The sequence below is a fragment of the Palaemon carinicauda genome, chromosome 4 (assembly GCF_036898095.1).
Source record: "Palaemon carinicauda isolate YSFRI2023 chromosome 4, ASM3689809v2, whole genome shotgun sequence".
Taxonomy (NCBI): Eukaryota; Metazoa; Arthropoda; class Malacostraca; order Decapoda; family Palaemonidae; genus Palaemon; species Palaemon carinicauda.
Genome location: NC_090728.1, coordinates 32,256,443 through 32,278,650, shown reverse-complemented (window position 1 = coordinate 32,278,650; position 22,208 = coordinate 32,256,443). Strand labels below are relative to the sequence as shown.

At 39.3% G+C, this 22,208-nt stretch overlaps 2 protein-coding genes across 2 annotated transcripts in view; both read right to left on the bottom strand.

The window, feature by feature from the left end:
• LOC137639864 (thymidylate kinase-like) overlaps positions 1 to 3,219 on the bottom strand; it is a 37,190-nt gene extending 33,971 nt beyond the window's left edge. Inside the window, exons 1-2 of the mRNA XM_068372126.1 lie at positions 3,021 to 3,219; positions 203 to 384 (exon numbers count right to left, since the gene is read on the bottom strand). Coding sequence (XP_068228227.1) covers positions 203 to 384; positions 3,021 to 3,073 — 235 coding nt within the window. The 5' untranslated portion in view covers positions 3,074 to 3,219. The remainder of the gene's footprint in view (positions 1 to 202; positions 385 to 3,020) is intronic.
• A 6,112-nt stretch (positions 3,220 to 9,331) lies between these two features.
• mRpL18 (mitochondrial ribosomal protein L18) overlaps positions 9,332 to 22,208 on the bottom strand; it is a 50,323-nt gene continuing 37,446 nt past the window's right edge. The window contains exon 4 of the mRNA XM_068372127.1: positions 9,332 to 9,699. Coding sequence (XP_068228228.1) covers positions 9,511 to 9,699 — 189 coding nt within the window. The 3' untranslated portion in view covers positions 9,332 to 9,510. The remainder of the gene's footprint in view (positions 9,700 to 22,208) is intronic.

Sequence of the window (22,208 nt, the reverse complement as noted above, 5' to 3'; positions counted from 1 at the left end):
TTTTTAACTGACGTATTCTCAGCTTTGCAGGTAAAGGATGAGGGTTAGTATTTGAGTAGGAACAAAGAAAAGTTCCTTACCTTTAATCTTTAGGAACCAAATTTCGCCTTTCCCCATTTCTATCTTTTACATTAGAGTACAGTACTTCAACATATCATCATCATCATATCAACAAAACAAGTGCAACATTATTTCAACTTACCAGGAAATCTCATAAATGTTGCCGGTTTCCCTGATGCATTCAAGGACTCGACCAACTTTTGTGCTTGAGTTGTTTTGCCCGTTCTGTCACAACCTTCTAAGATTATAAGCGCACCACGGCATGGAGTAACGACCCCATTCTCATGTGTTTCTGTTCCGTTCATCCTATTTATTGTGTGTGACCTGAAACACTGAACATTATAAGGACAAAAGAAAAGAATCCATTTTAGAGATTAACATCCTTCCTATAAAACTGTACCAAGAGAGGATTGTCTAGAGACAAAACCCTTGATTCCAGGTTTCTGACAAATATCTATATTAAGAATAGGTGAACCGAAAAAAGAACTGGTAACTAAAAGAAACCATCAACTGTACTGTATTTGCAGCGAAATATCTTGGGAGAATAGAATGACACTATTTGTGTAATTTTTTGTAGATTTACTATGCATCCCAAAGAATGATATAGGCTATACTGTAGAGAAGAAAATGTTATTTTACCTTTAATTATTGATTCCTCAGTAAGTTTTCCCCTCCCAAAACCCCGGTTCCCACTGGGTAGCCCCATTACCGTAGGATATATTAAGGTATACCTTATTGACTATTTATTTGCAATGGAATTAAAAGTCATTTTCAAAGAAAATGTAAGTTTTTTCTATACAAAACCCAATTTATTTATTAGTAAAGCTTTTCTTGTGTTGTTCTATGATAATACCTTAACAACTATACAAAATTAGAATTTGATTACCCCGGTTATCATAACCCAGCGATTCATGGTTATGGGTTTAAACGAATATACAAGTAATAATTTATTGAAATATCCTGATTAAAATAGTTTTGGGAAAATTTTATTTAGACAAAATTAAACTGGGGCATCAGGCCCCAAGTAGATAAGAAGGTAAGGATATGTCTCATAGGTTGGGTTAGGTGGGGAAGTAAGTTCAATTATGGAATGGTGCAATATTAGTTAGGGTATTGAAACTTGCATAATTGATTAGATCTTTGCAAATACACTAAAATGAATACAATATACAACTGGCGGAAACCTCTATTAACGAAGTTACAGATCTTAATAAAAAATAACCGTTTTGCTACTTTTGTTGTCATAGCACATAATAAGCGCCTCCTTCCACCCAGTAGTTCAGAAAAAGACTGATAGGTGGGGCTTCTGCCATAAGTTATCTCTTTGAACAGAATATAGAGCCCAACATTTTATATTCTAAAACTCTTTATTATTTATAGGCCTAATCAATATTGGAATATGCAATATAATCATAGCTCTTACTTTATTGATCAAGTAAGAGGGATGAAACATGTCTCTGACACATTTAGTCAGATCATTGGAAATGGAAGCCGAGTCCACGTTCGAACAGATGCTGGACCAGGAAGCTACAACTCGCCCCTTTGTTTAGTGTGTAATCACAACTTTAAGTTTGTATAATTGATAATTAACGCCAAAATACTAGTCCACAGGATTAACCGCGTGGCAAAACAGTCCAGTTGGCAGAAAATAGGAGCAGTGAGATAATGTTTAATCTGAGGCTAAGCAAGCGTACAGTACAGCAAAAACCAATAAATCATAAGCTCAATTAAGTAAGGAGGTATTTGTAATACAATGAATATTGCTACTAACAACTCCATAGAAAATGGGATGGAAACCCCTGTTTTCTATGTGTCTGAAAGTTCTGGCAAACAAAAGCTCAAGTGTTTCATGACTGTTACTGGGCTTTAATTATGGTAACTTATTTTATTATGATAACTTTCTCATGAAGATACCTGATGGAAACAGTTTAAAAAGGGTAATTTAATTAACACAATTGGACAAGTACACTATATCTTAGGATGTCTTGGACATAATTGATGACGATACCTAGCACAAACCCATGGCTTTTCAGGTATGGTAGTCGGTCCACCATAACTCAATATCTTTGGATTTCCATCAGAAATCATTGTCGAAAACGTTCAAAACACCACAAAATACATTACAAACAAGTCTTACCTACAAATCGTTAATTGCAACATTCTATAATCTAACCGGGAAGTTTATATTAGGTGGTGTTCTTGTGTAATAGTCTTGCAGTACAACGGCCAAGGCTATGAACGACTGTAAAATAAATATTCGGACTGTATGTACAATAGAGGCCACTTGTGTGCGCTACAGCCTACTAAGAATACAGCAGTATAAGGGGGGTCACAGGGGGCTCCTCCAGAAAGTAAGCGGGTAAGGACATTACTTGTAAGTTAGGTTAGGTTGGGGAAGTTTAGGTTAGTCTGTGTTCTTGCGTTCACCAACTCTCTGGGTAAGTAAGGTAAGGTTCACCTTAGTTTTGAACTCTGACCTGACATAAGGCCTTGCGCAGAATGTTATCCGTAAGCCATGAAATTAATGTAATAAGCTATAGACACCGGAAAGCATAACGTGGGGTGTAAGTATGATAGCAGCCACATATATGTATTATTATGTCTAACTTAGAATACAGCAGTGTAAGGGGGGTCGCATGGAGGCGTTAGCTCCCCGTTACGTAAGTAGGTAAGGACACACCTTGTAGGTCAGGTTAGGGGAGAAAGTTTAGATTAGTTGTCTATCTTTAATGAACGCGTGAGGAACTGGCCGCTGATATACAAAGGCTCTTTTCATTAAGTTGGCCTAACCAAGAGGCAATCAGTCATATAAAGGACATGGAAAGGTTAGGAAATTATTACTATGGTTCATTCAACGTTATTGCTGACATTCTTAATAAGGTATTATTGTAGTGTATTACAGGGCAAGTTTACCATTAATAAATATTCTAAAATATGTAATCAAAGGTTATTCCCCTTACCAAAGTTGGCTTCCAATAATACAGCTGCGGCGGATAGCAAAACCTTTGAGCATCTACAGAATATTTTGTTAATTAAATGGATTATTCACTTGACACTAAATAGGAATAGAGTATACGTGGCTATTGCCTCATTAAACAGCATGCGCGCCTTTTCAAATAATCCCGTTGTTGTGTAATTAACGTTCATTTTCTGAATTATATTACCGCTGTAACGCCTCTTCCTTTATTGGATTAGATTGAGTTTTAGATTTGCCCTTCCTCATGCAAGACAGATTCTTGCTGTTTAGCAGACCCTATGCCCTTATAATAAATAATTTTTATGAAATAGAAATAAGCGAAAGGGTTATGTGGAGTGAAGTACATAATCACCAAAGGGGGGATTGAACAAGTTGCAACTACATTATATTTAGGGTTAATAACGATGATATGCACATGGTCAGTAGAGAGTTTCTTTTAGAAATATTAGAAAAGTAGGAAATTTTATAAAGTTGAAGAGATAAGAAATTACAGAAAGCGAAAATTCAAGATAGAACTAAAGTATAAAGTAGCAAATTAAATTTAAAGAAAAACAGAAGAAAATAAAACAGAATTGTCAATGCTGGCGCTTGAAAATGGGACTGGGAGAGGGGGTAGCAGGTGAACATGTACTAAGGAAGCTATTAATATAATAAGGGAAGCAAATATGGAACATTTTGCAAGAAATTAGGAAACATGAAGACATATAGTAGGAGAGCTGGTGTTACAGGCTAGAATAAAGATATGTATAAGACAGTAGTATATTTTTTTTCAACCTGTAGTGTTATTGAAAAAAAAAAAAATGTTAGAGGGACTTCAGTACAAGATCGCTGAATTGGCGCTTGAACAAGTAATAACAACACCATAACATGGATGAATAACAGAGACAGGGCCATGGCCAGTAGAAAACAAAATTAATTCTTATAAGATAGTACACATTGATAATATCCTCTGATATAATACAGTGCAAGATTATGCAATATACAGAAAGTTCATTGTAATTAAAGTCACTTCCTACAGGGACAGCATAGCGTTTTTTTTTTTATCTTTCATGGCATTTCTAGTAATAAATCAGGCAACTTTTTTGTTTGGTAGGTTAATTCTAATTTTAATTTTGGGCTACTGATTCTAAATTTTCTAAATGCTTTACAACTAAAAATAAGTTCTATTGTACCATTCGCTTCTCTGCACGACTCACAGTCTATCCTTTACTTCCTGTTGTCATATATATATATATATATATATATATATATATATATATATATATATATATATATATATATATATATATATATATATATATATATATATATATATATATATATATATATATATATATATATATACACTGTATATATATTAAATCCATTATATTTATCCTTATCTTCAATAGTATTACAGTTCCCTTAATGTTAAGTTCACATATATAATCCCTTCTGTTATTTGTAAATCTTAATTTTGTTATTTCTTTCTTTTCTTCATGTTACCTTTTAATTTGCCACTTGAACTTTCATTCATTCTTAGTTTTAAGCTTTCTATAATTTCGTAACTTAAATCTTAATACCATATATCTTGTATATTTCTACCAGACTTTTTCTGAGAATCCCATTATAGTTTCCTTTATTTAGTCTTCCATTATCTCTCGACTAATCTTTTGTCATTTGATATTATGAAAAAGCATCACCTCTATAATATTCAATTCTACTCTCTACTGATCATAAGCCAGTTTCTGCTATTAATCTCCAATAAGGAGTAGTTGCAACTACTTAATCAAACATTCCTTTAAAAATATTGTACTGAATTCCCTCTAACTCTTTCATTTAGGCATACACCTCTCAATAGTTAGAAACAATGTAAATACCAGTTAATAGTTTCCTATGTCTATTCTCATCTGGATTAAAAATTCTCCTGCTCTGTTACCGTCTTCATAGATTTTAACTTCTTATACCATACCATATACTCTATTTTTTCTTCCCTTTTGCTTATGCCAAGACTATGGTCTCCTTTTTCTAGTTACCATTCCCCTAGGTATTTATGCTCGTTAACCATATTAATCCCTCCACTTTTAACCAGCTCTTTATTCCATACTGCAGAGGCTTCTTATCCTTTGTCTACTCTATTTCTGATATTACTCGGGAAAATAATGCCATCAACATATATCAGGGCTTCTATTCTGATAACAGGTATTGTCTTCCCACATACAGTATTAAATTTTACATTTACAGTAGAGCATAATTTTGGGTAAAAAAATGTACTTTACATTTCCTTTAATTCTAATTTCCTCTGTAGTGCAATATTACTGACTGGAGTAACTATTAACCATAGCTTTACTTTCCTATTTTGATTTGTATATAAACTCAGTATCACCTTTACCTACCATTTTACCCAATACTTTAGTACTGTACAGCCATTCAAGCATAACTTATTAAAACATTTAAGACATCACAGTACCAACATCTGGTATTGAAATGGTGTCAACTCATGGGCGGGATATTCGTAATGCAGGAAGAAACTTTTTTTTTTCTCAGCAAAAGCTGATGTTTGAAACTCATTGGAATATTAATACGTGTATTACGTAAGACTTTTTCATACAATGTGTTCCAATAAACTGAAACCTTTTCCTCATCCAAAATGCATTGCCTATGCAGTTTCAACAAAACAAGCATTTTTTTCAATGGCATACTTGTGAGAGAAAACCAGCTTAATCTAACATAGATAAAAAATAACTGTAGTTCATTTATCTCATCATATAAAACTGAATGAATAGCTTTTGCATGGCCTTTATAGCATGTGGAATAAATTAGCAAGCACTTAGTTCAAAATGCTCACTGGAGAACCAAATTTAATACAAATGAAAAAAAAAAAAAAAAGATCAACCCTCACAGGTTGTTGTGGCCTATTGAAAAACCCCATGCCTGGCGATCACCTGGACTGAGGTTTGAGTCTCGCTCAAGCTCGATAGTTTCTTGTAGTGTCTATAACCTTACCCTCCTTGTAACCAAAGGATGGGGGCTTTGGGGGAGCCTATAGGTCCACCTGCTGAATCATCAGCAGCTATTACCTGGCCCTCCACGACCATAGCTTGGGTGGCGAGTGGGCTTGACTACTGATCATATATATATATATATATATATATATATATATATATATATATATATATATATATATACTGTATACATATATATATATATATATATATATATATATATATATATATATATATATATATATATATATATATAAATCTGTTTTTGGGTGAGATAGCCATGTTGTCCTGATGGAAGGTTCCCAATAGTAGCTTCCAAGGGATATATGAACTACAGTGATATTCCCAGAGAACTTACCTTTAGGTCTCCAAAATTCTAACTTCTGGCACGAATATCCTTAAAATTCTCTTAAGGATATCGCATAAATCAGGGGACGTATATCTTGATACGACACATTGCGATCTTCACCTCAAATAGCGTTTTCGCCTCGAGGGGGAAGAGTGGCAATTTTGGAAGGGGAGCCGTTATCAAGGTTACCCTATTTCCCATACTACTATTGAGTATCAAGATGGCGGTCATTCCTTGTAGTATTGAGCATGGTGCTACAGATATAGTAGTTTCGGAAGTGATTCTGCACAGGCCTTTTTTATAGAAAAGGAGGGTGGGTCCATCAGGACGACATGGCTATCTCACCCAAAAATAGATTTTTTGATTGAGAAGTATTCAAACATCAGTCAAAAAAAAAATATCGTCATTTGTGTCAACCTGTAAAACATGTCAGTAAAAAAGAAAATAAAACCAAATAAGGGAATTGCTGTATGGCCTTTGAAAAGTAAGATTTTTGTTGAACGAGGACAGGTTGATCTCATTGTGATGCAATCAAACCCTGACCGTGGATTTAAATACATTTTAAACTCTCAGGATAATTTCTAAAAATTCCTGATTCTTAAACCAATGAAGTCCAAGACAACAGCAGAAACAGCATACAATCTAATTGTCATATTTTGCTGGATGATCCCACCTGCTGTGCTTCAGTCTGACAACGGAAGAGAATTCACAGCTTCTGTCATCAATGAAATTAAGTTAATTTCCCCGCGAATGAACATTGTCCACGAAGCTCCAATACATCCATAGTCCCAAGGAAGCATTGAGAGATCTAACTGCGATGTCAAGCAGATGCTGATAGCTTGAACTATTGGCAATGACTCGATTCAATGGCTTAGTCTATGATTTATCATGCTTCAAAGAAAAAAAAAAAATCTCTATAGAACACCCTTGGAAGTTTTTTTGTGGTCAGAAAGGGGCATCAGGTTAGGAAAGGTCAAGTATGCCAAAAGATGTCATTGAGAAGCTTGAAAGAGAAGATGAGTTTGAGCATTTATTACCCAAAATTACAGATGCAGAAGTTGATGATCAAGAAGCCGCTGTCGGTTCGGAACACAATATCGACGAAAACAATAATGAATGAAATTCAAGAAAAAATGGAAGAAATTTTGGAGGCCCTGTAGAAGTTACAGTTTCTGAAAGTGGATCTGATGCAGAAGGAAAAAAATCATAAAACATAAGCAGTCGTTTATCTCTGTTGGATGCCTGTTTAAAAGATGCAACATCTGGGCAATAGAAAAACAGAGAAAAAATGCTTCATACATCTCGCACTCAACTCTTACATATTCAAGATAATCTTGCAGTTTTTGTCCCGGTGAGTGAGTTTGACCGGGGAAGATAGGATTGCAGAAACATCCCAGGCATAATTATCGCAATCCGAAATGACACCTACCAAATCGGAACGAACCATGGCATTATAGACAGTTGGATATCAGGAAACCAGCTTATAAAAGAAACATGGTTAAGACAGACAATTCTTCCATTTTGACAAATTACCACCCTGCACTCATTGTATGGTGGTCAAGGTTTCACAAAGTGTTCCTGTCAGGGGGATTGCATGAAAAAAGATGTCATTGGAAAAAGAATTAAACTTTGTGCCACAGCCATTGTCATTCACAAAATCAAACTTCCAAAAATAAATAACAAGGTAATTTGGTCAGCAGATTACGATTTTAGCATTTCTTAACGTTTTTATTCATCTTCTTAAATTTTGGCTGATAGTTGTTTTGGTTTTCCATTTTTGTCTATGTAAGCAGCATGTATTTTATGATAAATTGTGCAAAGATTGCAAAGGTTAATAATTGGTTAATACCCTCGTTGATGTGTATAATAAACTAGATATGTTATAATGAAAAAAGCTATATCTATTGGAAATCAAACAAAAGTTGCCTAATACACAAACTAAGCAAATTGCCTATTTAACAAACTAGGTTACCTAATTTACGAATTAGACTGCCTAGTTTATGAAGTAGGCATAGTTTTAAAAGGAGTTTATAAGTTAGGCATCGTATTTGCCTAATATATAGATTAAGCAAATCGATTGCCTAGTTTAAAAATCAGGTAATTCATCATATTAGGCACGACATATATATATGGTCAGTCTCTAGGGCAAAGATCTGCTAGCTAAGGCATTGTTACTGTAAATTGTCTTTGCCATTCATGAATGACCTTTTAAACTTCAAGTACTTACACATATCCTTACCAAAAACCCATTAGTGTTAAAACCCCTTTGTTGGCAAGAGGAACAAAATCTGAGGATAAGACATCATCAATAAATTGAAAAGAAAAAAAATAAGGAACAAAGAGATAAGGGTTGGATTTATGAATCTTAGCCAGTAAGGCCTTAAAGCATCTAAGTAAAAAATGGGGGAAACCCCAGCATTTATATTATTTAGTAAAAGTTGGAAGAAGTTTGACAAGAAGAAAGCAAGAAATTAAAGGATAAGGAAATTTTGAGAGAAGTTGACAGGGTTGCTGAATAAGGTGTAAAGTCAGGGGATATCAGGATGTCAACAGATACACAAACAGTTAAGAGTATTTACAAGAGAATCAGGAATCTTTAGGCATGTGTGACTTTCCTTTTTGGTGGTTGTTTCTATTTCGCTGGCAAAACAGAAATTGTACAAGGGAATTTGCAAGACTACAATATTATGAATATGTTTATGACACAGGAAACCAATATGAGGTAATAGAAACACAAACAACAGCATACCAGATGAAAATATTTGATGGTAGATTTCCTATCTAGAAGATTATATTCAAACCAGGATTTAAAGTATTATGACTGGACAATACAAAAGTAATCATGGCATATTGAAAACACTCGTACATATCAATACAAACCTTATTCTTTATAAAGTGAAGGGCAAGTATTAATGAGTATAAAGGAAATTCACTATCATTAAAACTTATAAACACTATAAAAGTTTTTCACATTATTTTATTTTCATAGAGCATTTATATTTACAGGATGAACATCAATGCAATATTAAAGAGCTCTCTCGATGTAGTGTTGCTAAGTTTCTTTATTTATATAAGGATCTTAAAACTTGATAAAAACATAATTTTACAAAACGGGGAAGTTTTCACAGCATGTAGGCTAGTTAAGATCTTTTCTTATCCTCCTTCTCCAAAGACATTTCTTTGTCCTCCTTCAGCACATCTTCTTCAAGTATGTGCCAAGGTAAAGTTGGTAGATATCTTTTCCATCGATACATATCATGTGAGCCAATGTATTCGGGTTCTTTCATGCAAATACCTCCATCTTCTACAGCTGCCATGAATCTTCTTAACTGTAAAACATATTGATAAATCACAGTATAGAAAAAACTACCATTAGTATCTAGAATTTATCAGATCAGTAAAAAATTAGTAAACTGAACAATTCTCCATATTTTGTTTAAAAAATATTAATTCTCTGTCTATATTCCCATTTTACAAGAGTAATGATAAGATGAAGATAAAAGTTTTTGGTAGCATTCTTAAGACTAAAATAAAAATTACAGGTGACAAATTTGAAGAAAGTTACAATGGTTATAAAGTATTTTCTGGGCTCGACCTGTGTCGCTCCGTGAAATGCTCCTCTAGCACCATTTCTAAGGCATAGATATTGCTGAATATACCAGAGAAAAAAAAAGAGATGCGTGGAATGCCAGGAATAAACCTAGCTCGCTCACTCATTGAGTATCGGTATAGAAAACTGGGGCGTGATTGAACCACAACCATAGATCCCTCGCCAATTAGACCTCTCCTTCATCAACATCCCCCCTCTCTACCCCTACATCTCCACACCCCCTTTCTTCATTCCTCCTCAGCACCTGCACAGGTTCCTCGCCCAGATATAGATTTTTCCTTTGTCAAAATCCCTTATATAGACTGAATACATTCATATCAATCTCTGTACACAAGCATCAACTGCCTTGAAGAATTAGTAACTAATAGTGTAAGTACATTAGTGATATACAGTGGAACCTCTACATACGAATTTAATCCGTTCCAGAACTCACTTCGGATGTAGAAATTGTTCGGATGTAGAAACGAATTTTCCCATAAGAATACATTGAAATAGGATTAATCCGTGGTTGAGCCCAAAAACCTATGATAACTTCTTAATAAACTACTACACATAATTTTCCCATGAGAATAATGAACACTAAATTAGATAATAGACATGTAAATAAGAAGAATAGACATGTAAATAAGAAGAATTAGCAAAAAATGATATTTTAATTATAAAATAAATTTTTGAATATACTTACCCGGTGAATATATAATAGCTGCAACTCTGCGGCTCGACAGACAACATACTTAAAAAACTCGCGAGCGATCGCTATGCAGGTTGCGGGTGTGCCCACCAGCGCCAACTGTCGGCCAGATACCACTCTTGGATGTAAACAAAACCTTCAATTCTTCTCGTCCCGCTGCGTCTCTATTGGGGAGGAAGGAAGGGTCATTTAATTTATATATTCACCGGGTAAGTATATTCAAAAATTTATTTTATAATTAAAATATCATTTTTAAATATTTAACTTAGCCGGTGAATATATAATAGCTGATTCACACCCAAGGAGGTGGGTAGAGACCAGAGTTAATTATGTTTACAGCGTATAAGCTAAGAGTTTTTTCATTTTGACAGTTATCAATATAACAAAACCAAAATAAATAGGTACCTGGTAAGGAAGTCGACTTAGACGATTACTCTGCCTTGTAAGTCTGTCTTCCTCACGGAGCCCAGCGATCCTCTTAGGATGCTGACAGACTCCCAGGAGCTGAAGTATCAAGGGCTGCAACCCATACAACAGGACCTCATCAAACCCCTAATCTGGGCGCTCTCAAGAAATGACTTTGACCACCCGCCAAATCAACCAGGATGCGAAAGGCTTCTTAGCCTTCCGAACAACCCATAAAAACAATATCAAAAACATTTCAAGAGACAGATTAAAAGGATATGGAATTAGGGAAGTGTAGTGGTTGAACCCTCACCCACTACTGCACTCGCTGCTACGAATGAACCCAGTGTGTAGCAGTTCTCGTAAAGAGTCTGGACATCTTTCAAGTAAAATGACGCGAACACTGAGTTGCTTCTCCAAAAGGTCGCGTCCATGATACTTTGCAGAGATCTATTTTGCTTGAAGGCCACGGAAGTTGCTACAGCTTTAATCTCGTGCGTCTTAACCTTAAGCAAAGATCGGTCTTCCTCACTCAAGTGTGAATGAGCTTCTCGTATTAACAATCTGATAAAATATGACAAAGCATTCTTTGACATAGGTAAGGATGGTTTCTTAACCGAACACCATAACGCTTCAGATTTACCTCTTAAAGGCTTAGTACGAGCTAAATAGAACTTAAGAGCTCTAACAGGGCATAGTACTCTCTCTAATTCGTTGCCTACGATCTCTGATAAGCTAGGAATATCAAAAGATTTAGGCCAAGGACAAGAAGGCAGTTCATTCTTGGCTAGGAAACCAAGTTGAAGAGAACAAGTGGCTTTTTCTGTCGAAAAACCGATGTTCTTGCTGAAGGCATGAAGCTCACTGACTCTTTTAGCCGAGGCCAAGCACACCAGGAAAAGAGTCTTAAGAGTGAGATCCTTCAGGGAGGCTGAATGTAAAGGCTCAAACCTGTCTGACATGAGGAATCTTAGGACCACGTCTAAATTCCACCCAGGTGTAGCCAAACGACGTTCCTTAGAGGTCTCAAAAGACTTAAGGAGATCTTGTAGATCTTTATTGTTGGAAAGATCTAAGCCTCTATGCCGGAAGACCGAAGCCAACATGCTCCTGTAGCCCTTGATCGTGGGAGCTGAAAGGGAGCGAACTCTTCTCAGGTATAAGAGAAAATCAGCGATTTGGGCTACAGAGGTACTGGACGAGGATACAGATACTGACTTGCACCAGTCTCGGAAGATTTCCCACTTCGATTGGTAAACTCTAATGGTAGAAGCTCTCCTCGCTCTTGCAATCGCACTGGCTGCCTCCTTCGAAAAGCCTCTAGCTCTAGAGAGTCTTTCAATAGTCTGAAGGCAGTCAGACGAAGAGCGTGGAGGCTTTGGTGTACCTTCTTTACGTGTGGCTGACGTAATAGGTCTACTCTTAGAGGAAGACTTCTTGGAAAGTCTACCAGCCATCGAAGTACCTCGGTGAACCATTCTCTCGCGGGCCAGAGGGGAGCAACTAACGTCAACCTTGTCCCTTCGTGAGCGGCGAATTTCTGCAGTACCTTGTTGACAATCTTGAATGGTGGGAATGCGTATAGATCTAGGTGAGACCAATCTAGGAGAAAGGCATCTATATGTATTGCTGCTGGGTCTGGGACTGGAGAGCAATAGATTGGAAGCCTCTTGGTCATCGAGGTTGCAAAGAGGTCTATGGTGGGTTGACCCCAAGTCGCCCAAAGTCTCTTGCACACATCCTTGTGGAGGATCCATTCGGTTGGAATTACCTGATCTTTCTGACTGAGACAATCTGCTAGAACGTTCAAGTCGCCCTGGATAAACCTCGTTACTAGGGAGATGCCTCGATCTCTTGACCAGATGAGAAGGTCCCTTGCGATCTCGTACAGTGTCAGAGAGTGGGTACCTCCTTGTTTGGAAATGTACGCCAAGGCTGTGGTGTTGTCCGAGTTGACCTCCACCACTTTGTCTCGAAGGAGACTCTCGAAGCTCATCAAGGCCAGGTGAACTGCCAAAAGCTCCTTGCCGTTGATATGCATGCTCCTCTGACTTGAGGTCCACAGACCTGAGCATTCCCGACCGTCCAGTGTCGCACCCCAACCCAAATCCGATGCGTCTGAGAGGAGAACGTGGTTTGGTTTCTGAACTGCTAGGGGAAGTCCCTCTCGTAGACTGATATTGTCTTTCCACCAATTCAGGCAAGTCTTTACTGTTTCGGAAATCGGGATCGAGACCGCCTCTAGCGTCTTGTCCTTTTTCCAGTGAAAAGCTAGATGGAATTGTAGAGGTCGGAGGTGTAGCCTTCCTAGCGATACAAACTGCTCCAGGGATGACAGAGTTCCTACTAGACTCATCCAATTCCTGACTGAGCAACGTTCTCTCTTCAACATCCTTTGGATTGCGAGCAGGGCTTGATCTATTCTGGGGGCCAACGGAAAAGCCCGAAAAACTGGACTGCGAATCTCCATCCCTAAATACAGAATAGTTTGGGATGGGATCAGCTGGGACTTTTCCAAGTTGACCAGAAGTCCCAATTCCTTGGTCAGATCTAAAGTACAATTGAGATCCTTCAGACAGCGATGACTGGACGAGGCTCTGAGAAGCCAGTCGTCCAAATAAAGGGAGGCTCGGATACCCGATAAATGGAGGAATTTTGCCACATTCCTCATAAGCCTCGTAAACACGAGAGGAGCAGTACTTAGACCAAAGCACAGGGCCCGAAACTGGTACACCACATTGTCGAACACAAATCTCAGAAAAGGTTGGGAATCTGAGTGAATGGGGATGTGGAAGTAAGCGTCTCTTAGGTCGAGAGAGACCATCCAGTCTCCCTTTCTGACCGCTGCTAAGACTGACTTCGTGGTCTCCATGGTGAACTTTGTCTTTGTGACAAAGACATTCAGAGCACTGACGTCTAGCACCGGTCTCCAACCTCCTGTCTTCTTTGGTACTAGGAAGAGACGGTTGTAAAACCCCGGTGATTGAAGGACCGAGACTTTGACCACCGCTCCCTTCTCTAGCAAAAGAGACACTTCTAGTTTCAGGGCTTGTCTCTTTGCTTCCTCTCGGTACCTGGGAGAGAGATCGATGGGGGACGTCGCTAGAGGAAGTTTGCGTACAAATGGGATTTTGTACCCCTCTCTGAGCAACCTCACAGACTGTTGATCTGCGCCTCTCTTCTCCCAGGCTTGCCAGAAGTTCTTGAGTCTGGCACCTACTGCTGTCTGAAGCTGCGGGCAGTCAGACTCTGCCACGCGAGGACTTGGCTCCTTTCCTCTTTCCTCTCTTCCCTTCGGCACGAGTACTTCCCCTGCTGGGGGCTCTGCCACGAAAGGGCGGAATAAACCTGGACGCTGGAGTGTCTATCCTAGGTCTAGCAGACAAGGCAGACGAAGGGATCCCTTTGCGAGCCGAGGACGCAACCAAGTCATGGGTGTCCTTCTGCACTAGAGACGACGCTATTTCCTTAACTAAAAGTTCAGGAAACAAGAACTTAGACAAAGGGGCAAAGAGTAGCTCAGATCGTTGACAGGGCGTCACTCCTGCTGACAGAAAAGAGCAAAGCGACTCTCGTTTCTTTAGGACTCCTGACGTAAACGAGGAGGAGAGCTCATTGGATCCATCGCGGATGGCCTTATCCATGCAGGACATAATGAGTAAGGAGACATCTCTATCGGCTGATGAGATTTTCCTACTCAAGGCTCCCAAACACCAGTCAAGGAAGTTGAAAACTTCAAAAGCCCTAAAGATGCCTTTAAGTAGATGGTCCAGGTCTGAGGATGACCAACTAATCTTTGAGCGTCTCATGGCTAGGCGGCGGGGAGAGTCTACAAGACTTGAGAAGTCGCCCTGGGCAGAGGCAGGAACTCCCAAGCCGAGAACTTCTCCCGTGGCATACCAGACGCTCGATCTAGAAGAGAGTTTAGATGGGGGGAAGGCAAAGGCCGTCTTCCCTAAACTCCTCTTGGTTTCCAACCAATCGCCTAACAGCCGTAAAGCTCTCTTGGATGAGCGAGAGAGAACGAGTTTTGTAAAGGCTGGCATGGCAGCAGGTACGCCTAAAACAAACTCAGACGGCGGCGAACGAGGAGCCACAGAGACAAAGTGTTCAGGGAACAACTCTTTAAAAATGAGCATGACTTTTTTAAAGTCCATAGATGGCGGAACTGCTCTAGGCTCATCAATATCTGGAGGATGATCCTCAGGCTGAGGGTCAGCAACGTCCTCATCCGAAAGTTCCTCATCTGATAACTGATGAGAAACAAGCAAAGGGGTTGACAATGCTTGACACGCAGCGTCCGCCCGCACTGGTGCATAAGTGGCGGAGCAGGACGCAGCGTCCTGAAACTGCTGAACAGTCTGGGAACTGTCAACAACAACAGGTGCGTGAGGACGCACAGCGTCCACCCGAGACTGCTTAGACCACCTGGGTTGTGCAGTCAAAACAACTCTAGGTTACGGAGGTTGACGCACCGCGTCAAAACAAGTCAACTCTGATGGTTGGCGAACGTCCTGAACGTCACCAGGCTCATCAGCGAGTTGCCTAACGTCCACATGCGGCTGAAAATCCACATGAGACCGCATCGGGTGTGGTACAACCCCAACTGGTTGACGTGAGATGGCTACACCAACGTCAACAGGACGCGCAACAGAACGCTTGGGTGGCTGAAGGCCAGGATCTCCATGAGATAAACGGCTAGGTTCAACGGAAACCTTCTCTGCGTTGTAGTCTTCCATAAGGGACGCAAGCTTAGACTGCATGTCCTGCAGTATAACCCATTTAGGGTCTACGGTAACGGGTGCGGTAACAGACGGGGTTAGCGTCTGAGACGGCACAACTTTGCCTTGCTTAGGCGGCGAGCAGTCATCCGATGACAGCAACGGGTCCGAACTGTCCCAATGGCTACATCCAGGACGTTGGACCTGTCCTGAAGGGACCGACTTGCGTTTCAGAGGCCTAGAAACCTTGCTCCATGGTTTCTTGCGTGAAACGCCTTCGGAAGACGAGGTAAAAATGGGCTCTCTCGTCTTATGGTAGGGGCGATCTTGACGAGATACGCCTGATACCATAGAGGGAACGTCTGTTCGCTGATCAAGGCCTCTCAAACCCATAAGTCGTACGACATTGCTTCTCCCCTGGGCTTGGGAGCTTGCAAGAGGTCCCGGACTAGGTGAACGACAGGCACGAACAGACGAACCCTCGGTCGCAACACTGTTCACAACACTTTGCGTAACACTAATCACTTTCCCACTTTCCGCCGTGGCACTATGGCACTTAAGCTCCTTCACGTCAGCCATGAGTTGATTACGGTCACTTGCTAACGCTTCAACTCTCTCCCCCAAGGCATGAATAGCACGTAACATGTCTTGCATAGACGGTTCCTGAGTGCTAGAAGGGGGGTTAGGAACAACCACTACAGGGGAAGGATTAGGTTCAGGGGCATGTGGAGAGGAAAAATCTACGGACCTAGATGAACTTCTCCTTACCCTATCTCTCTCTAGTCTGCGTGTATACTTATCATATTCGATCCAATCGAATTCCAAAAGGCCCACGCATTCCTCACACCGATCTCCCAATTGACAGGTTTTACCCCGACAATTGGAACAAACAGTATGAGGGTCGAGAGAAGCCTTTGGAAGACGCCTATTACAGTCCCTAGCATTACACTTTCGAAATCTAGGTACTTGAGAAGGGTCAGCCATTTTGAATTAGTCAAAGAAAATTCCAAAAACAATCCAAGTCATCAACAAATAATCCGATTCAATAAAGAGTTCAAGAGTTTATGTTGAGGAAAAACACCTGTACTGCGAAAGCTCAAACCAAAATAAAGAACTTCACCAAATATGATGGGAAAACTCCAGGTTCTACAGCGAGTATAAATACGTCTTGTCGTCAACGTCGACAGAGAAGAATTGAAGGTTTTGTTTACATCCAAGAGTGGTATCTGGCCGACAGTTGGCGCTGGTGGGCACACCCGCAACCTGCATAGCGATCGCTCGCGAGTTTTTTAAGTATGTTGTCTGTCGAGCCGCAGAGTTGCAGCTATTATATATTCACCGGCTAAGTTAAATATTTAAAAATGATAAATAAGAAACGGGTTTTTAGTGTCACTTTACCTTAGAAACTCCAGCGCAGGTGTTGTTAGTCTTCGCTACGCAGAGAGGAGAGAGGAGACGGACGGACGGCGAGGAGGTAGAGAGGTTAACTACGATAAACGTACACTACCGTAACTTATTCTAACTTACACTAAGTGAACTTTAACATAACTTAGCTTATTTTTTTTTTATTTTTATATTTTATATTTTTTTTTTTACATTTTCATTTTTTCTTTTTGATGATTACGTAATTTTAATCACTATCACTCTCTACATTTAAAATTGACTGAATTTCTTTTGCTTCACTCTTTTCCGTTTTCTGTGTTTCACTTTCTTCCGCTTCACTCTTTGCCGTTTTCTTCGATTCACTTACATCCTCTTCATCGCGAGTTCGCTTCGCAGTTTTTTTAAAGAAAGCATCGATAGATAATTGCTTGGTATGGCTTTTCAGAATGTTTCGAAAGTGAGTTAGGCAAACATCATCGAATTGAGAAACTACACGACAAACCTGCAATTTCTTTGGATGGTATTTGTCGATGAAGTCGACCCCGTCTTGATATTTTCCTAACACCTCTTTTATTTGCGCTGAACCTAACACATGTTCTACCTCCTCGCTCTCTTCCTCGTCATCACTCATGTGCTCCGACATAGCATGGAGTTCCTTGAGCTCATCCGTCGCGATGTTCGGTGACGAGTTCCGTAATGTCATCTACGTTGACCTCCAGACCCATGGACTTGCCAAGGGAGACGATTTCCTCTACGGCTTCCGCTGCACCGACCACGGGATCAGGTTCGGGGTCAAAACCCTCGAAATCTCGGGGAGCAACAGCATCAGGCCAAAGCTTCTTCCAAGCGGAATTCAGGGTCCGTCGAGTTAATCCCACTCAAGCCTGATCTATGATCTTCAAGCAGTGCACGATGTTGAAGTGGCCCCTCCAAAATTCACGCAAAGTTAAGTTGGTGCTTTGCGTGACATTAAAGCACTGCTTAAATAAGTGCTTGGTGTACAGCTTCTTAAAATTAGAGATGACTTGCTGGTCCATGGGCTGGAGGAGAGAGGTGGTATTCGGTGGAAGATACAGCACCTTTATGAACTTGAATTCATCAAAGATATCATCTTCAAGTCCGGGGGGGTGAGCGGGTGCATTGTCAAGGCATAGCAGGCACTTTAAAGGCAATTTCTGTTCATGAAGATACTTCTTCACAGAAGGGCCGAAAACTTGGTTTACCCATTACACAAAGAATTGCCTAGTGACCCAGGCCTTCGAGTTGGATCGCCAGAAAACATGAAGCTGATCCTTATCGACGTTGTGTGCTTTAAAGGCCCTAGGGTTCTCTGAATGGTAAACCAGTAAGGGCTTGACTTTAAAGTCCCCGCTAGCGTTGGCACATAGGGCAAGAGTCAACCGATCCTTCATTAGCTTATGCCCAGGCAATTTCTTCTCTTCGGCAGTGATGTAGGTTCGACTCGGCATCTTCTTCCAAAACAGCCCGGTTTCATCACAATTAAACACCTGCTGCTCTACGTAGCCTTCTTCCTGCAAGATCTTTTCGAAGTTCTTGACAAAGTCAGCTCCAGCCTTTGTGTCCGCACTAGCAGCCTCTCCGTGGTGAACAACTGAATGAATCCCGGACCGTTTCTTAAATTTCTCGAACCAGCCACGAGATGCCTTGAAATCATCTGAGGAAGGCTCGGTTGAACTCTCCCCAGCATCACCCCCAGAGCTCTCCTCCTTCAAGTCCGTAAAGATGGCGTGCGCCTTCTCGCAGATAACGGTCTCGGTGATGGTGTCGCCAACGATCTCTCTATCCTTAATCCACACTAGTAGAAGTCGTTCCATCTCTTCCATGATAGGGGTACGGCGTTTGGAAATTATGGTGATCCCCTTAGAAGGTTTCACTGCTTTAATAGTTTCCTTCTGTTTAAGGATTGTCGAGATCGTCGATATATATCGGCCATACTGTTTAGCAAGTTCACTCACGCGGATGCCACGCTCATGTTTTTCAATAATTTCCTGCTTAATTTCTATAGAAAGCATTTCCTTCTTCCTTTTCTCACCACTACCACTACCACTGGCAAAACTAAGCCTTTTAGGACCCATACTTTACGTAAATTACCGTTAAAGGATGCACGTAAAAAATCACGATTAAAACAGAGTTAATAGCAGAACGCACAGAGCAGAACCGCAAGAAGCCGACGAGAACAGAGGACTGACCCAAGCCGCGCTAATTGAGCGTCCCTCCGAGGTCGATGTGCTGCCTTCTATCGGCGGAAATAAAAAACACTTCAGGCGCTATGAGCACCGACTACGCGTACGAGTATTGTTTACTTCGGGTGTCGAAAAAAACATTCGGGTGTAATCGGAACGTGTTCGAATTGCACTTCGCGTGTCGAAAAATTCAGATACAACCATACAACCGGTACGACGAAAATTGCTTACTTCGTGTGTCGAAATAAAATTCGGGTGTAGAGTAAAAAATTTGCTCGAATTTTACTTCGGATGTTGGAAAATTCGAATGTAGATACGTTCGTGTGTAGAGGTTCCACTGTACTTATATGTAGCAAATCTATATTAAAAAATAAATCCCAGAAGACTACTTAAAACAAATTGCATAACACGAGCAAACGTCCGATAAGCCCGGCAATGCCCTTTGCCAAAAACACTAAAGGAAATTAAGTAAGGAGCATACTGTTCTTTAAGATAGTTAATGTGGTTTATAAAGCCATAAACCATTGATATTAACCAAAAAATTAATCATCAGAAAGTCGAGACATAATTTTTCTTCATCTCATTAAATTTTGTTCATTCATTCTCACCGATATATTACTTAACATAACATACAAAGGTGAAATTTCACTAGCAAAGGCAATAATCCATGGCACATTACTGAGTACTATATTTCTGATATGGATGGTTGAATAACTACAATCTACTCTGCAAAGTTTTATGTTTTTTGAAGAACAATGTAAAATACCCATACTCAAATCATAAGTTACGAAAACAACTAGGAATAGTTTCAGTTTTCCCGTTCAATGCCTCATCTCATTTAACAATTCCTATTGTCATATCCTGACACCTGTTTTACAGATGAAAGTAGCCATACCATGTGCAATACCTAAACACTAATACAAATTTCCTATATCAATTTCATCATCCTTCTTCAAAAAGTAAAAAGGTATTATTATCATTATTATTATTACAGTATTATTAATATCATTACTAGCTAAGCTACAACCCTAGTTGGATAAGCAGGATGCTATAAGCCCAAGGGCTCCAATAGGAAAAATAGTCCAGTGAGGAAAGGAAATAAATAAATAAATAAACTATATGAAAAGTAATAAACAATTAAAATGAAATAATTGAAGAACAGTAACAATATTAAAACAGATCTTTTATATATAAACTATAAAAAGACTCATGTCAGCCTGTTCAACTTAAAAATATTTGGTGCAAGTTTAAACTTTCAAAAATTCTACCGATTCAACTATTTAATTAGGGAGATCATTCCACAAATTGTCATAGCTGGAATAAAACTTCTAGAATACTGTGACTGTATAGTATTGAGCCTCATGATGGAGAAGGCCCTATTAGAATTAAATGTATACCTAGTATTACGAACAGGATGGAACTGTCCAGGAGGATCTGAATGTAAGTGATAGTAAGAATTATGAAAAATCTTAGGCAACAAGCATAACGAACTAATTGAACGACGATGCCAGAAATTAATATCTAGATCAGGAATAAGAAATTCAATGGACCGTATGTTCTAGTCCAGCAGATTAAGATGAGAATTGGCAGCTGAAAACCAGACAGGAGAACAATACTTGAAACAATGTAGAATGAAAGAATTAAAACACTTTTTTAAAAATATATAGATCATCAAAAAATCAAAAGACTTTCTCAATAAGCCAATTTTTTGAGCAATTGAAGAAGAGACAGACCTAATGTGTTTCTCAAAAGTAAATTTTCTGTAGTGAGCCACACCTAAAATTTTGAAAGAGTTATACAGACTTAAAGAAACAACATTAACAATGCTGAGATCCGCATGTTGAGGAGCTACTGTCCTTGACCTATTTACAATCATACTTTGAGTTTTGCTAGGATTCAACTTCATGCCCCATAATTTCACCATGCACTAATTTTAGCTAGATCTCTATTAAGGGATTCAGCAAACTCAGATATAAATTCAGGATATAGAATTGATGCAAGGCGTGTAGCATCATCTGCATATGCAACAAGCTTGATCACTCGGCCAAACCCCATGTCACGTGTATATAGTATGAAAAGTAATGGGCCAAGAAAACTACCCTGAGGAACTTAGATACCACATTCTTATAATCACTATGGTGCCCATCAATAACAACTCTCTGCGATCTATTGCTTAGAAATTCAGAAATGACACTAAGAAAAGACCCACCCATTCCCAACTGTTTTAGTTTGAAGACAAGAGCCTCATGATTAACACGGTCAAAGGCAACACTCAAATCAAGGCCAATCATATAAAACTTTCTGATCACAATCAATGGATTTCTGTATGGCATTGGAGAATGTAAGAAGGGCATCACATACTCCAAGCCCTTTACAAAAGCCAAATTGAAAACTAGAGAACAGATGATTACCTTCCGCAAACCTATTTACACGTTTTGCCAAAAGACATTAAAAACTTTGGATAATATGGGAGTTATGGAAATTGGGCGGTAATCAGTTGGACTTGAGCTGCCACAAACACATTTACATAATGGAGTGACATTATCATTTCTCCAACAAAATAACATAACTTTGGAGCTAAGAAATCTGCAGTCCTTATAAAAAAACAAAGGAAAAAATAATTTTTGGGTCTAAACCTCCATAAGCATCAAGGTCTATCAAGAGAGCTTCTATTTCACGAGATCAAAATGCTAAACTAGTTAGTATAGCCTCAGGAAAAAAGGAATGAAAAAGAACAAGTTTCTCATTACTCTGCTTACTGTCAAATACATCAGCCAAGAGGGTTGCCTTTTCCTATGGACAGTGAGTGACAGAGCCATCTGGT